Source organism: Pogoniulus pusillus, chromosome 10 (genome assembly GCF_015220805.1).
Source record: "Pogoniulus pusillus isolate bPogPus1 chromosome 10, bPogPus1.pri, whole genome shotgun sequence".
Taxonomy (NCBI): domain Eukaryota; kingdom Metazoa; phylum Chordata; class Aves; order Piciformes; family Lybiidae; genus Pogoniulus; species Pogoniulus pusillus.
Window position 1 is genome coordinate 23,883,846 of NC_087273.1, and position 15,926 is coordinate 23,899,771.

At 38.9% G+C, this 15,926-nt stretch overlaps 1 protein-coding gene across 1 annotated transcript; it reads right to left on the minus strand.

The window, feature by feature from the left end:
• Positions 1-62: 62 nt before the first annotated feature.
• SDHA (succinate dehydrogenase complex flavoprotein subunit A) lies at positions 63-15,918 on the minus strand. Its single transcript, XM_064150042.1, has 15 exons — positions 15,821-15,918; positions 11,993-12,079; positions 11,554-11,715; positions 11,006-11,149; positions 10,712-10,876; positions 9,343-9,491; positions 7,975-8,099; positions 6,603-6,771; positions 5,893-6,088; positions 4,918-5,089; positions 4,387-4,505; positions 3,907-4,018; positions 2,624-2,754; positions 2,002-2,115; positions 63-1,256 (listed from the first exon to the last, which is right to left on the minus strand). Exons 1-15 carry the CDS (start codon positions 15,884-15,886, stop codon positions 1,170-1,172), a joined length of 1,998 nt encoding a protein of 665 aa, XP_064006112.1. The 5' UTR covers positions 15,887-15,918; the 3' UTR covers positions 63-1,169.
• Positions 15,919-15,926: the final 8 nt, after the last annotated feature.

A 15,926-nucleotide genomic window follows, 5' to 3' on the forward strand; every position in this document is an offset into this window, starting at 1 on the left:
CAGGGTTGCGCTGGGAAGGACAACGGGAACGGCGCTGAACAGCAACGTCAAAGGAAAGAGCGTCGGGTTGTTCTACTTTATTGCAGTCTTTTTACAGATGCATGAAACGCTATTTCCAAACTCTCCCTAACAACAGTGAAGGCTCTTGCTTTAAAAAAAGCCAAGGCCAGAGACAGTCCCTTCCTGCCATGCACGGGTGCATCTACCTACTGCATTTGTGCCAGTCTGTTCTGAACTCTGATGCAAGGCACAGAAACACTACTGGAGTGAAATACGGTGTATTCAGTTTTTACAGCCACCAACAGCAACATTCCAGCAATCATTTTTTCCAGCAACAGACACCATTCAGCAGTTGAGAAAACAAATGTAAATAATTAATTGCAATCGGCATAGTTACACTCTAGTACTCCAAGAGCTGGGAACTATTCACAGAAATGCTGCTAGAAGCTGCTCTGTTGATGCCTTACAAGTTCAAGTCTGCTAAGCTTTAACATATAGCTAAGTCCTCTGCAAGAGTGCCCCTCAATTGGTCTGAGAGACAGTCTAAGAAATACACAAAAACTTCAGATTTTCAGATACAGGAAGAGATTAACTATTAATATTATATCATGAACAGAATATATTGTTGAGAAAGTAACTGGAGATGTATCCTGTTCCCTTCAATAGAATAGGAGCATGACAATTTGTACAACTTTAGCTTCATAAAAACCCAAAGTAATAATTATTAGTGCATATTTCTTTTCATCTTACTTATAATCAGCAATGATCCTGCTTAATTTTAAGTCCCTAAGTCATAAAATTCAGTATCTCAGTCTTGCCTCAAACTACTGCAATGCATTTCTTGTTCTTAAAGTACAGAAATGTATATAATTACAGTAAGTGTACATTTAAAACAGTATAGTCAAAGGAATCCAAATACAAGACTTCCACTCACTTTTAGACACATTTTGTGTTTTCCCTGCCAGTTCTGATACACTAGTGAAAGAACATAAGCTGTTTTTCATTCCATGTTCATAACTGCACAGTAAGCCACAGCAGAATACAAGCTGGAGAAAAGTTTAGTCAGCGTTTTCCATTAACTGATAGTGACAATACTATTTTATTTGCTTGTGCTATGTTTATGTACACTAACACCCCTCCAGGAGAGGACTGCCAGTAAATTTAACTTATTAGTATGAGCGAATAGCAGGTGGGACAGTCGCGCAATCTTCTTCATTCAAAGTTCTGTCAATCACGGGTCTGTATTTCAAGGTAACCTACAGTAAAAGAGAACAAAGAACTTTAAAAACAAACCTCTTATATCTAAACAACACAGCCTAGCTAATTACCACTGACTGAATTTCTTATGTGTAACACTTGGCCAAAAGTGGTATCAGAAAATTACTACTTTTAAAAGGCCTTTTGGACAAAAGTGAAGATTTTATAGTGTCTCTTTCTTTTAGCTAGGAAAATCTTGGATAGAGCACCCAGTGGATTAGTCAGGAGACAGTTCTGTGCCACTATCCTTCCATCATCAGCTGCTCCTCAGGAAGTATTCTCATTTGTCCTCCAACTAGATTCAAGGAAACTGGAACTTGGGGGCAAGGAATGAAGATGATTTAGAAAATATAGCACAAAAAAACCCCCACCATTCTAGAGGTTCAGACTTTGGTTCTATCTTTGAAATATCATTAAAACTTTACAGTAAACGCCAACAAATTTTGCCATCACCAGATGGAAAGAAAAAAAAAAAAAAAAAAAAAAGCAGCTGCAAGCTTCTGACCCTGATATAATAAAAAAATAATTCCAATCAAAATCACAGCCACTTCCCAAAGATCAAAAATAACTTCTCCTAGTTATGCCTACTGTTTGACCGCAGAGTAGACGTTCAATTTTTCCCCTTCCTTTAAGTACACCAAACTCTATCAGATTTTGCAGTATTATCATGATATCAAAAGCTGTCTAAGAGAGCAGCTGCCTGCTGACAGTGAGAAAGACCCTCAAGCATTAGGTTCAACGTACCTTCCCAGATGGGACATCTACATAAGAAAGGGTGTGCTTTCTCCAGTGCTCTTCAAATGGCTTCCGCTGCTGGCCTTGGAGTGGCTTAGAATAGTCAAACTCATCTATCCGTAACTAAGGAGAAAATTAGGTTAGTATAAAACATAAGTTACATCTGCAAATCACTTTCCAAACACACAATTAGTTGCATTCCAATTACAACTGTAATGTCCCTCAATTACAACTGAGTGTCCCATAATAGCCAGCAACTACCCATATCAAATTTTAAATACTGAGTTTTGACAAGGGGTTTAAAGGTAATGTTTTTTACATAGCACAACTATTTTGCTTGAAGCTCTGTTTATGCATTTCTAAGATTATTATTACTATACTCCTGGTTTACAACTCTCTAATCATTCAGACTCACACACTGAACAACTCTCAAGATCACTGCCAAATAGAGCATGTATTGGTCCTTTTAACAAATAAGAACAGATAAAACAGAGCAGATGGACTTCAAACAAATCCTACACTAACTCAAGACTCTGAGGACTGTACTTTGAAGAAATTACTATGTAATTCATCCAAGGACAGGAAACAAGGACGTTCAATCCTACAGGCAGGCCACTGAAAATATTTTTACCTTATAGTCCTCTCTGGCATGAGCACCCCGGGATTCTTTGCGAGCCTCAGCACCATAAATGGTTTGTAGAGCACAGAGCATCAGGTTTTGCAGTTCGAGAGTCTCTACCAAGTCAGTGTTCCATACAATACCTAGTAAAATATTAAAATACTATGGAAGATGTTCTACAAACAAGTTATTCCTCTATCCTGTTGCTGATACTTAGAATCAAACTACACAATGCTCTGCCTACTGCACAGTACTCTCCAAGACTCACTGCCTGCAAGGCTCAGTAATGATTCTTAGACCGTAACAGCTGTAATCAATCTTAGAAAAAGTCAGTAGTTCTACCAGCCATCCTTGTCGTGTGTGCACTACTGCAACAAAATTACATCAGAGTCTTGCCCACTTTATATCTTACCTACAACCCAGTCCCCGTATCTTATTTCAGATCATAAGATCTGTCTAGGTGGTAGCTCTTCACTTAGATCCATAGCAGACCAAACCAACAGTGCTTTCCCTTCCTTTCAACCCTCAAAGAGGAAAAAAAGTCTGCTAGCTATTCAAGGCTTCATTTATGTACCTCCAAGGTGGACTCAAGTACACTCAAATGAATGTATCTTCATTGATACATTAATTTGATCCCATAATTTTAAGATACTCTAACACTTATCTTCGATGACTGTTAAGAGCTGTCCAAGAAAGCCATTTCTACTTTGAATGTTAGGATACATGCCAAATAGCAGTAGTCGGAGAGAAATACATGTGAGTGGACAAAAGGTAAATCATCAGTTGTACTTAACCAAGTTCTCCTAAGATAACACTGCAAGACAAGGCAGCATCTGCATGCAAGCACTATCTGCTCAGCTGAAGAGTGAAAACTGAGCGTTCTGCCTCTGCATAGTCTTGGTACCTTTTCACAACTCCCTGGCCTTTTCAGAAGATATTTACAAAGTTCATCTCAATAACTGAAGAACTTCTTCTCAATATCTTTTGAGAAAACCGAAGCTAGTACTTCATAAAGTTAAATCTGATTTCAGCATCTGCTCCTTTGAAAGCATATGCAACCAGCAAAAGACAGTAATATAAAGTACTTGACTGATAACCACGTTTAGCCAGTAAGGCTCTACAAAACATCTTTTAAGATTCAAAACAGTCAAAGTCTTTAGACAGAATTTCAAGAAATACAGGCTTCCAGAAGTGGGAAAAAAAACACAATAGAAAAACCCACAAACATCAAACAGCACAACACTTTTCCCAGAAAATACTTTGCCCAAGGTGTACTCTGCCACCTTTCAAATTACCTCTGTCAAATGTCTTTAAATGAGCCAGATCACTATAAATTCGGCTAAGTTTTTCACATCCTTCCTGGAGTACAGAACCAGTCCGAAATACAGCAGCATGGTTTTGCATTGCCTACAAAACAGGAAACCAAAACCAGTTTCACATGCTGCGTTTGCATTGTATTCCACATTATTTTATTAGTTCCAACAGAGCTTGATACAAAGCTGCTTTGACTTTAAACATGTCTGTGGCCTGAAGAAGAAACATCCTTCTGTTTCAGAGGAAACCCCACTCTATTCTGCAGTCAGTAAACTACCCAAGAGGAATAACCACGAAGAAGAAACTAACAAAACTCATAGTTTTTGCTGTGACTGAACTTCTCATGCTGCTTTTTTGATTTTGGCAAAGCAAATACTGAAGCATACTTCACAAAGTGACCAAACTGCCACTATTGCTTGCAGCTTCTCCCTCCTTATACTTGAAAGTTTCACTACACTTACCTTCTGCATGTTAAGTCGCACTTCTGAAGTTCTTATGGTTCCATTAGCAAATCTTAATTTGTCCAGATTAGCAACTGACTCCTCACCAGCATTTGGTTTTATGGAGGGAACAGTCTCACCTAGCAAGAAAGGTTTTAGTCAGTTCAGTAGGTCAGGCTTGGTTTTGGTTTCTGATAGTTTCTCAAACTAGCAACTATTAAAACTGAGGTTTGACTGAAACAGTACCTGTTTTCTTCCTCTGATGTACAGGTTAACTATAGTTCCTGAACTCCCACCAACAGTATCCATACATTTAAAAGTACAAGTGGAATATATAGCTCTGACCCAATTCTAGTTCTAAAAAGATCAACTTACAAATGTTAAAGTAAATCATTAGCATAGCAAAGAATGTATCAATAAAAACCACAAAGTGGTTTCTGCCCTTTCTAACAAATACAAGTATGTGTCTAGCATTGCAAATTTATAGTAGGCAGCACCAACTCCAGAAATGAAGTCATAAATGCAAGTGTCTCCAAAGAAAGTGAGACTTACCAGGCTTACACGTCTCAGCAATAGTAAGGGCACAAGCACGACCAAAGACCACCAAATCCAGAAGAGAGTTTGCTCCAAGTCGATTTGCACCATGGACAGAGGCAGAGGCTGCTTCCCCGCAAGCATATAAACCTGGTACCACTTTATCCTCACCGTTCACATGTGTGATCACCTATCATTTCATACAGTCAATTAATACTCATTTCTTAAACGGTTTTTAACAGTGGAAAACTCCTTATTAGCAAAGGCCATGCACACTTAAGGCTAAAAGATGGTAATCTAAGATTTTCTCCAACTCTAAAACCATAGATAACTTAGTTCTCAAGGGTAAGCAGTAATACTTTGTATATACAGATGGCACTAAAACCTAAGATTTCTTTACTTATGAAGACTATATGGCTCTGTTTCATCCCAATTCTGCAGCAAAAAAGAAAATCACCTGGTAAAAGGCTGATCTGCACACATTTCTAAAGCATTAAAAATTAACATTAAAATAGCATTGACATAAAAAAATTAACAAATACAATACACTGAAACAGAAAAATTCAGCTGACACCATCACCCTGACTTCTATATAGTATGAGTTGGAGAAATCTGATTTACTATAGAGATTACATGAACATATAATTCATATACATGAACTTGAGTTGTAATAGAGCACTAGTATGGCCTTTGTTCAACTATGTTATCCTCAATAAACAGAAAATTGTTGTCATACATGGCATTAGCCCCCTTTTAAATGTTTTCTCAAACTCCCATCTCCAGATGGACTAGAACATCATTCTTTTTATAAACAAACCACATTGTGAGTTTTAAGTACTCTGACACAATTATTATAGTATTATGAGTATTATTCATCATCCTTACTTTTATGAAAAACATAATTAATGTTTTAATACTTGGAAAATAATTTCTTGTTATGATTAAAAAATAAATATATATATATATATATACACTAAAAGTGGTATTACTTACCTGTCCTTTGTAGTTAGTAGGAATACCTCCCATATTATAGTGCACAGTAGGCAGAACAGGAATAGGCTCTTTAGTGACATCAACTCCAGCAAATATCATAGCTGTTTCTGAAATTCCTGGGAGACGGGTTGCTAGTTGCTGTGGTGGTAAGTGGTGCAACTGCAAGTAGACATGGTCTTTTTCAGGACCACAGCCCCTACCAAAAATAAACAAACAAAAAAAATCAACACTAGAATACAAAACAGCAATTCTGAAAACAACAGTAACATTTCTAATCCAATTTGTTTCATTTGTGGGGAAAAAAATTCAAATGTTATCAGACAAAATATCTAGTATATTTGAAAAGGCTGTTGAACTTAAGCAGTTTTTTTCATCTCCCAGCTTTCTTTTCCACAGTAATTCACAGTATTTAAGACTGTAATTCACTGTATCTCTGCAGAAAGATGTAATAAGTGAAGACAATTAGGCAAAATAATAGAGGACCAAATTCTTTCCATTGTTTACAGTAAGAGCACGTGCATTAAAACGGAGCAACCATCTCTAGATGCACTGAAATCAAACAAGAGACTCCAGACAAGAGTCTGTACTATATGTTTCATTGCATATATGGAGTTTGGACTATACTTCTTCTAATCAAAACAATTCTATGATTCTATACAGTCTAGTATGATTAAATATTTACTCTGAAACGTCATTAGTTTTTAACTAACCTTCCTTCTCGGATTTCTATGGTCATAGATCGAGACACTACATCCCTGGAAGCCAGATCCTTAGCAACAGGTGCGTATCTCTCCATAAATCTTTCACCCTGACTGTTAATTAGAATACCTCCTTCTCCACGACATCCTTCAGTTATAAGGCAGCCAGCCCCATAGATACCTGTCAAGAAAGAAATTAACATTAAAGGAGCTATTTTCTAGATGGCTTCATAATCAGGATGACCAGGACCGGAGAAACAAGGTCTTATTAAAATAACGCATGCTAAGTCATGAGGTAGATTTTTATTCCATCCTAATCATACCACAAGGAACTGTCCCGAGAGGCTGCTTAGAATCAAGTATTGTGCCTTTAGAACACTTTTCCTGAAAGGTAAGCAAGTTGATTTGGACCATCCACAGTGTCTACAAATATTAGACCTGGAAGAGACCTGCACTCATCATCAATATGCAAGGAGAATTTCACAACGATTTTGTAGACATCCAGAAATCACTTTGTTAAAGATTTTTAAGTAAACCAGAAGCTGATTATATCAAGGCAAATTACTCATCTCTGTTCCTCCTCCTCCTGTACTAAGGCAGTAAAGGATGACTTCAGATCAGGTGGAAAGCTAAAGCTCAGTTTTCCTTTAGAGAAGGAAAACTTACATCTGTTAGCCTTCGTGACTAGTCATCACAAAACAAAAATGCTAACTCACTCATACACTTGCCAGTTACATCAAAGGCTGTAAAATTACCACACAAGTAATGAAGCTTCCTTGACTAGGAAAACTTTAAGTAAAACAAACTTTGGATCTCTAACAGCTTTTTTTAAAAAAATTAAGTGATCAAAAAGTTTGCAATTTACACTAAGCATTTCACTAACAAAACACTTTAGTTTGTTGTCCACAGCTTAGATAGTAATCCTCAGCTACAAAAATCAGTCCTAAATATAGACCTTGATTTCAACTACCTACTTCTACGAAGGATTCTAGTATATAATTCCTCAACACTTGCACCTATTGTGTTGCTCCTGTATCTAAAATACTAAAATATTTGATATTGAAGATAAAAGCAAATGCAATTTTAGAAGATGAGGTAGTTTCAACTTGGAATTCATAAAATCTGTTGTGAAGACAGAACCTGAAAATATTTAATATCAATCTTTAGAGTAGGTGACACCTTTCTAGTATCGTAAGCCTTACTCTCAGACTTACATTCAAAAGCAGATGCAGACAAGTCTAACCACATGTCACAAGCAACTGACACACTAATGAAGTGCTGCAAGAAAGTGCAAACTGAATTGAGTACATTATAGAACAACAGAAAAACAACCTGTTCAACTCATACAAAAATAATGTTGTAAGCATTATTTCATATTTTATACCGGTAGGGTGAAACTGTACAAATTCCAAGTCCTGGCAAGGAAGACCAGCTCGCGTGACCATAGCTGTGCCATCACCCGTACTGGTATGAGCAGATGTACAACTGAAGTAAGTGCGGCCATACCCACTACAAGATACAAAAGTTAACAGAATTAGCAGAGAATAAAATAAAATCACTGGAACACACCACTCAACTATGCTGTTTGCACAACTGTGGAAACAGAGCAGAGTTAATAAGCAAGGCGCCCAAATTTTGCCACCTCCTGTAGCAAGTTCAACAAAAAACAACAAAAAGAAACAAATATAAAATTAGAACAAAGCACCACCAAAACTGGTATTGCTCTGCTGTGCTCAACTGTTTTTGAAAAACAGCTGGTGACACTAGGTCTAAAAACCAGAAATAACAATTCCAAAGAAGGATAGTTCATTTACTATCGGAAACCTTTGCACCCAAGAAAAGTTACTTCAGAAAGTTCTCTCAAGTATCAGTGGCCTTAATTCAAACTACTACTAGTAGCATTATTTAAAAAAAAGTATATAAGAGCTGTCTCTATCCTAGATATGACTCTGATCTTACTCTCACATTTCAAAACTTAGTTGTCTAAAATGAGGTAATAAACATTAATTCTTATGCCTAAAGAGGTTACCTTTGAACACTATTGAGAACTGTCGATAGTCTTAATTACAGGACAAAGTCTCAGAAGTATCACTCCATGTATTTTATGTACCTTAAAGTACACAAGGCTGAAAAGAGCCTTGGTTTTAGTAAAGCCAAATTATGTGATTGAACTAAGTATTTGTCTTTGACAGATATGTTTATAAATATTTTGTATATCAAAACAGGAAGGAGACAGCCATATACAGCAGAAGACTAATGCATATAACATTCTAATAAACACATAATTTTTTTTCAACTAATTCCATCCTACAGCAATTAGACTTACAATGTCTTCTTATAATATTCTCCAAGACTTTGAAAAAAGTGGTTTCCTACAGGAAATCCTCAGAACCCTAAAGATACACACATATGCTGGCAAATCATGCAACGTCTGCTTCAAATAGCATGTTTGAAAAAAATCTAAGACCATTTGGACCAAAAATACTGACTGCTCTTACATATTCCACGTAGATGCTCTAGCGTTCAAAGTTAGACTTCAGAAAAAAATTTATACTTGGCCACAAAATTAGCACGTGCTTTCTCTCAGAGGGAATGACTGAATACAATTATACTGCTTCTGACCAAGGAGGCAGGACAACAAGATGTATATATAAATTATGTTTTCAAAGTCAGTACATCACCTCCACACTATGGATTGAAATAAAAGTACAAACACACAGGTGTCTGTATTCCATCACAAACTTTACATTACCCAGTGGCAATGACAGTGTTCTTTGCTCTGAAACGATGTATAGTGCCATCTTCTATGCAAAGGGCAATAACACCACGACATTCTCCATTTTCCATAAGTAGGTCCAAGGCAAAATATTCGACAAAGTAGCTTGTATCATATCTTAGAGACTGGAGGAAAATTTGGAAAAAAACAACTCTAAGAAAAATGCAGAAATCAAAGTAACCTCTCTACAAAACTGTCAATGCATATGGGCTCAATCAGGATACAGATCACGCCCACTGACTCTCAGGAAAACCCATTGCCTCATAAACCTTTATAAAAATGTGCCAAAGAATCTATTCTAGAAAAAAGAAACACAAGTAGTTACCAACCAGTTAATTCTGCCAAGTCATAGCTAGTCAACAAATTTGTTTCCCTCTACATTTGGCAACACTTCAGTGCAGAGCTTGATACATGCACAAGCAGGTTTTGCTTAAACCTCTCACATAGAAGTGGAGTACACCTCCAGGAGCTTAGAATACCAGCAGAAGTAGCAGGCATCAAGTCAAACATTCTTTCACACCCTAAAGGAAGAGACCAGTGTCTGGCAGCACTGAGCACTTGGATTGCAACAGCATATATAGTGTCAGTCTGAAGGAGAGCAATTAGCTAGCTATTAAGTAAATTAAAGTATTAGCTGCTGGGTAGCTATTTTCAGGTTTACAATAAGCTTACTACCGTTTTAAAATAATCAAATCTTTCTTTACTTATAGTTGGTAGAAGTCCTAACTACTGAAATACCAGTCATTTACTTGCCATAGAGCAATGCCAAAAATGCACAGTAGGTCTTAATGCCTCATTTCCCCACATTTCTTCTCTGAAGGTTAGTGAAAGAAAGTGCTGCGTTGCACCCCATTTTCAGAGGTTCACAATGCTGCTGTACCAGATTTTTTTGCAAGAAAGGTTTGGAGGAAGTGGTTACATAAGTTCTCTTTGGGTCTAGTTAACATACAGAAAAACAGTGACCATGAAAAGCTACTACAGACTACAAAGTTAATGGTGTGTGCTAAGTAACATATGATGTCTTCACAGGAGCCATTATAATTCTGATCTTTCATTTTATTCTATTTCAATACATTCCTGCTAAAAAAAGAAAAAGCATCACCTAGGCTACATCCTTCAGCACTCTATAACAAAGGAAGGAAACCCAGAATTGTTATCAATCACTCTCTTGGATTCCTCATTCATATGGAAGCAGATAAATATTTTCTTGGGGTTGTTTTCCTTTTTTGTGGTGCAGGGGCTCCCCTGCCAAGTTCCAAGGGAAAGAAAAAAAAACACACCCAGAAAAAAAATCCACAGTTGCAAATACAAATACCCAGATCAAGTTTAATTCACAGCTGCTTACCCTGCCATACAAAGTATGTAACAGTGAGTGTCCTGTCCTGTCTGCAACACAACAGCACCTGTGAGCTTGTCCTCCTTTTCCAAACTGAAGACTCTGTCCACCAAATGCACGCTGATAGATTTTTCCTTCTTCAGTTCTGCTGAATGGCATCCCATAATTTTCCAGCTATGGACCCCAAATATAAGGATCAGAAACACTTCCACATAACAACCCAACATATTATTTTATAATGTTTCTAGTAAAGACGTAACTTTGGAAGCTTGTCTAGCGGACATCAGTTTCAGTGAGTCTCACCTCTATCACTGCAGCTGGGGCTTGCTCAGTCATGTAGTGTATGGCATCCTGGTCACCCAACCAATCAGACCCTTTCACTGTATCATAAAAATGCCACCTCCAGTTATCGTCCTCCATGTTTCCCAGAGCAGCATTAATCCCCCCCTGAAAACAGAAGTATTTTCCAAGACTGTTATTACCGAAGTGTTGTTTTAGTAGGTCTTCCTCATTTCCGTTAAGAACCACATAATATTTATATCACTATGTACAAGATATACAGTAGGCAGATTTAACAAAGCTGTGAAAAAATCTGTGCAATTTATCAGTTTCACAACAGTTCCTATCTTGTTCTGTTTTATGTAACACAGTGAATTGCAAAGTTACACTGAAGGCTGTGCAACAGCACTGAAAAGAATATAAACATATCTGCCTTCTTTCTAAAATACTTTGAAGTAAATATGCATTATCTATAAAAGGAAGGGCCTTGAAACATGATTTTCAAACATATATCCAAATCAGCTTTCTGAAAGCTGGCATTACTTTAGTATTTGTTCTAAGCCATTTCTCACCTGTGCAGCAACAGTATGAGATCTGGTGGGAAACAGCTTTGTAACACATGCTGTATTAAATCCAGCTTCTGACAAGCCAAATGCAGCCCGCAGGCCTGCTCCTCCTGCACCCACAACAACAGCATCGAATTCATGGTCCACTACTGGATATTGTGTAGAAATCTGCAAACATAAATTGGTTCATTGTGATTATAAGTATTTCAAACAAGTTTAATTTAGACACAAGCAATATACATTTAATGTTCTTAATAGACTCTTGTAGCAAATACCACATATGTTATGGACTCTCCTGGATAAGTAACATTTGGGCAACTCAACCTCACTATGTAAAGGAACACAAAGATCTCCTAAAAGCCAAGAACCTGTTTATGTCATGTCTCTCAAGCTTTACATGCATTATCTAACCTGTTACTTAAAACATGAAGAAGTATAAACACACCGAGTCAGAAACCTTCGTAGAAGCATTCTTCTTTCCATACGCTGTGAAATGTAAATTGCGCGCAAGAGTCTGCCATGTTGCTGGCCACTATGAAAAGAGGACAAAACAACTATTACAGAAAAAAAAAAGTTTTCACATTTGAAATGCTGTGATTTTCAACATTCACAGCTACCTTACATTTATCACAAATTTCTATATACCACTGGTAGCACATACACAAGACTATTACATCAAGACAGTTTAGAGCTACATGCAACGAAATTCTAGTTTCTCTACATTCACATCCAGAACTATCAAAAAATGAAAAAGTTTTGGCTGGCTGAGAGAACAGATATTAAGAACAGGGTCTCAGAGACTTACTTCACTAACACTAATCAGTCTCTCAGACCTATCTCAGTCTGCACTGACAGAAGAATATGCTTACAAATAATGCTGTAGTGTTCTCACATTTTTTTCATAACTAAACAAAGACTTATGGGAACCAGAGGCATTAATAAAACATATCTCTCATGCCAAGCAATCCTCAGAATTAGGTAGAGAAAGCTGTTTCACCTCATAATCTATTAACTACTGAACAACTTATAACCACTCATTAATACCTAAATGAATCACAAGGGGCAGAACTCTCCCCTTCTGTAACATTACTCACGCTCAGAACCACAGAATCACACAGAATTAACCAGGTTGGAAAAGACCTCTAGGATCATCGAGTCCAACCTATCACTTAGCCCTTCTAATTAACTAAACCATGGCAGTAAGTGCCTAATCCAGCCTCATCTTAAACACCTCCAGGGATAGCGACTCTACGACCTCCCCTGGCAGCTGGTTCCAACGGGAAATCACACTTGCTGTGTAGAACTTCTTCCAAACATCCACGCTAAATCTGCCCTGGTGCAGTTTGAGACTCTGTCCTCTTGTTCTGTCACTGAGTGCCTTGGAGAAGAGACCAACCCCCACCCAGCTACGACATCCTTTCAAGTAGTTGTAGACAGCAATGAGGTCTCCCTTGAGCCTCCTCCAGGCTGGACAACTCCAGCTCCCTCAGCCTCCTCCACATAGGGCTGTGCTTCAGACCCCTCACTGGCCGTGGTGCCCTTCTCTGGACATGTTCAAGCACCTCAACATCTTTCTTAAATTGAGGGGCCCAGAACTGGGCACAGTACTCAAGCTGTGGTCTAACCAACACTGAGTACAGGAGAAGAATGACCTCCCTGGTCCTGCTGGTCACACTATTCATGCTCCTCACCATTCAAACCTACCCAGTATCTGATGACTAAAAACAGTCAGATTTTTAGTCTCCACAGTATAAATATCCAATTTATTGGAAACTGCTATTCCTTCTTTACACCATTCAGAAAACCTGAGATGACTGATGAGAACCACAACACAAAGGTGCACTAGTGACCTGTACAGCGACATCAGCACTTCCCTATTTGAAACAGGTCCTAAAATGAACTGGAGTGGTATTTGCCTTTTTCGGCAACTTTTGTACTCATAGTTCACTCATCCTATAATATGCTAAGAAGAAAGTCTTTCCTCTCATATCACCTTCAAATGTTCTCCTCTTCCCCATCTGCGAACTACAGTACATTTTCTTCAACCTAGTTGTGTCATTTCTTATACTAGTTTCTTGAAATGGTCTTGCATAACAGTGAACATAATGTGTCATCATACTTGCTAAGATACTTCTGGTTTTCAGTCATCTTTAAATAAGATCAGTCTTAACACCTACTCATAAGTTCTACAAGTACTTTCCTCCAGGCAGATACTTTCCTTCTTCCACTCTGCTGTGTTACCATGCTCCAGCGCAATTCCATGTCCATCTTACTATCTGTATTAGTAATCTTCATCCGCATTTCACAAACAGAATCAGATCGATTAGCTCACCAAAAGTCAAAGGAAAATTGTATCTGATAGATAGGTTATATGCAAAAGAACTTACCTAGCAATCATAGCTCAAGCTACTATGGGATATCCGTTTGGAACTATGGTCCCAAAAGTAAATGAGGTATTTTTTTATTCTCTCAAAGTAAGCAGCCTGAGACAATTTCCAGTCAGAATTCTACCACAATGCCTTACAACTAATTACCTTTCAAATAATTCTTATATTATGAAGGTGCTATAAGGAGTTACAGAACGTACTTCACATCAGAGGACTCTGGAAATACATAATCACAAAAGCAAAATGACACCACTGTTTAGCAGATTGTTTTTCTTCTCACCTCTAAGCTTTTGCAAAACAGTTTTCAGAACTGTTGTTTCCACCCATACAGGCATATATCCATACACACGTTTTTGTTAAAGCTATACATAAGAATTTCTGCTGTCATTAAGTTGTCTTTTTTTTTCAGAATGAGTCTGAACAGCAGTTCACAAATCAGAAAAAGATGCTACTCTAATTCTGCAGTAAACACTCACCACACTAATCTTCAACTGCTATTCTACTGTGAGCATTATGGCCTTTACGAATTTAAAGGTCCAATCAGGGCCAGTTTGCTGCCATTTAAAACACATTGATTACTCTTTCAGCCCTTCTTCCTGTCAGTAGCTTGTCTTTCCTGCATTTCCTTTTTGAGATTGGGGCCACAGCTGTATTTGTAGGATCCTAGTTGGACACATTAATTCTTACCAACTGTAAGATCATTATGGATATAGTGAAAATAGTGGAAGGAAACTGAAAACACTCACTTCATCTCAGAAAAAAAAACCCAAGCTGTCCCAGGTTGAGGCTATAGGGTTAAAAAAAAAAATTCCTGGGACTAGAAGATTGTTATTCAATCCCATAATTCTGCTATCTCTTTATAGACTGACAACAAGGTCAGTTCGTTCTCCTTTCCTCCTCCTCCTGCCCTGAGTGTGTGGCGGGAGCCAATTTATTGGGAAACATGTAAGCAGTAGGCCTCTTGGACGGTGGAGGCTTTGGGGAGGGGGGAGGATTGGAGCACTGGGGAGTGTGGATTTAGTTTTTGGGAATGGGGGAAACTTCAAGGGGGTTTGCCATTGTAATTGCTCTGTAATGTCTATCGCTGTATTCTCTCTCCAAATAGAATTCTGTATTTTCTCTCCAATTCGATTTTGAGAGTTTAATCTCTGTCGTGCTCTCTTTAAAAAAACCAAGCCATGACACAAGCCTTTACCAAAGGCCATAAAATAACTGTCAAAACTTTAAGGAGCATGTCCTGGTAACAACTGCTAGCCAGCTTTAAGCAACACAAACTTCCCATGCAGCTCCAGGAGACAGTAGTAACCTTTCTACCTAGGTGATGGGACTTGGGGGTGCTGTACCTGCCATACTCTTCCAAGGACCTTTCTCTAACAGATCGCACCCGCTGCCTTCCTCCGCCCTTAGGGAGGTTGTCCACAGCCTAAGGCTACGCCGCTCGCTGCCCAAAGCAGGAAGCCATAAACAGAGTCAGTTACCTCCAAGTAACCAGCCCCAGGAGGGGAGAAGCAAAAAACACGCCCAAAAAGAAAAGAAGAAGAACCGAAGGGATTGAGTCTACCAAAGGGGCACACGGCCCCATACAGCCCTGGCAGTCCCCCTCCCGCGTCTCTTCGCCCCGGGGCGGGTGTTCGTCTGCCAAGGTCACAGGAGAGACACCAAATACGGGCCGCCGCCCACTAGCCGCAGGAAAGACCAGGCCAGGACCAGGTAAAACATGGTTGAGGAGAAGGGCAGGAGACGCACGGGGTCCGTAGATTCAGCCGGCCAGCCACCCTACCGAATGAGCTTCTCCCTGCCAGCCCCGCGGCCTGACTGTTTCCCTTCCAACGGGGCGCCACTAGAAAAGCAGAGAAGACCAAAGGGGGACGAGGACAAACACTCACCGTCCGCGCCGCTAGCCGCAAGCAGCGCTTCGCCAGACTCCGCGAAGCCCCTAGCGTCGCCGCCATTTCGCAGGGAGCCAGAGGGGCGAACGAGGGCGCATGCGCG

Coding starts and splice junctions, on each gene's coding strand:
- SDHA (XM_064150042.1), bottom strand. CDS start 15,886: ATGGCGGCGACGCTAGGGGCTTCGCGGAGTCTGGCGAAGCGCTGCTTG. Junction 11,150..11,553: donor CTCATACTGTTGCTGCACAG/GTGAGAAATGGC, acceptor TTCTGTTTTCAG/GGGGGGATTAATGCTGCTCT. Junction 1,257..2,001: donor TAGATGTCCCATCTGGGAAG/GTACGTTGAACC, acceptor CTTTTACTGTAG/GTTACCTTGAAATACAGACC.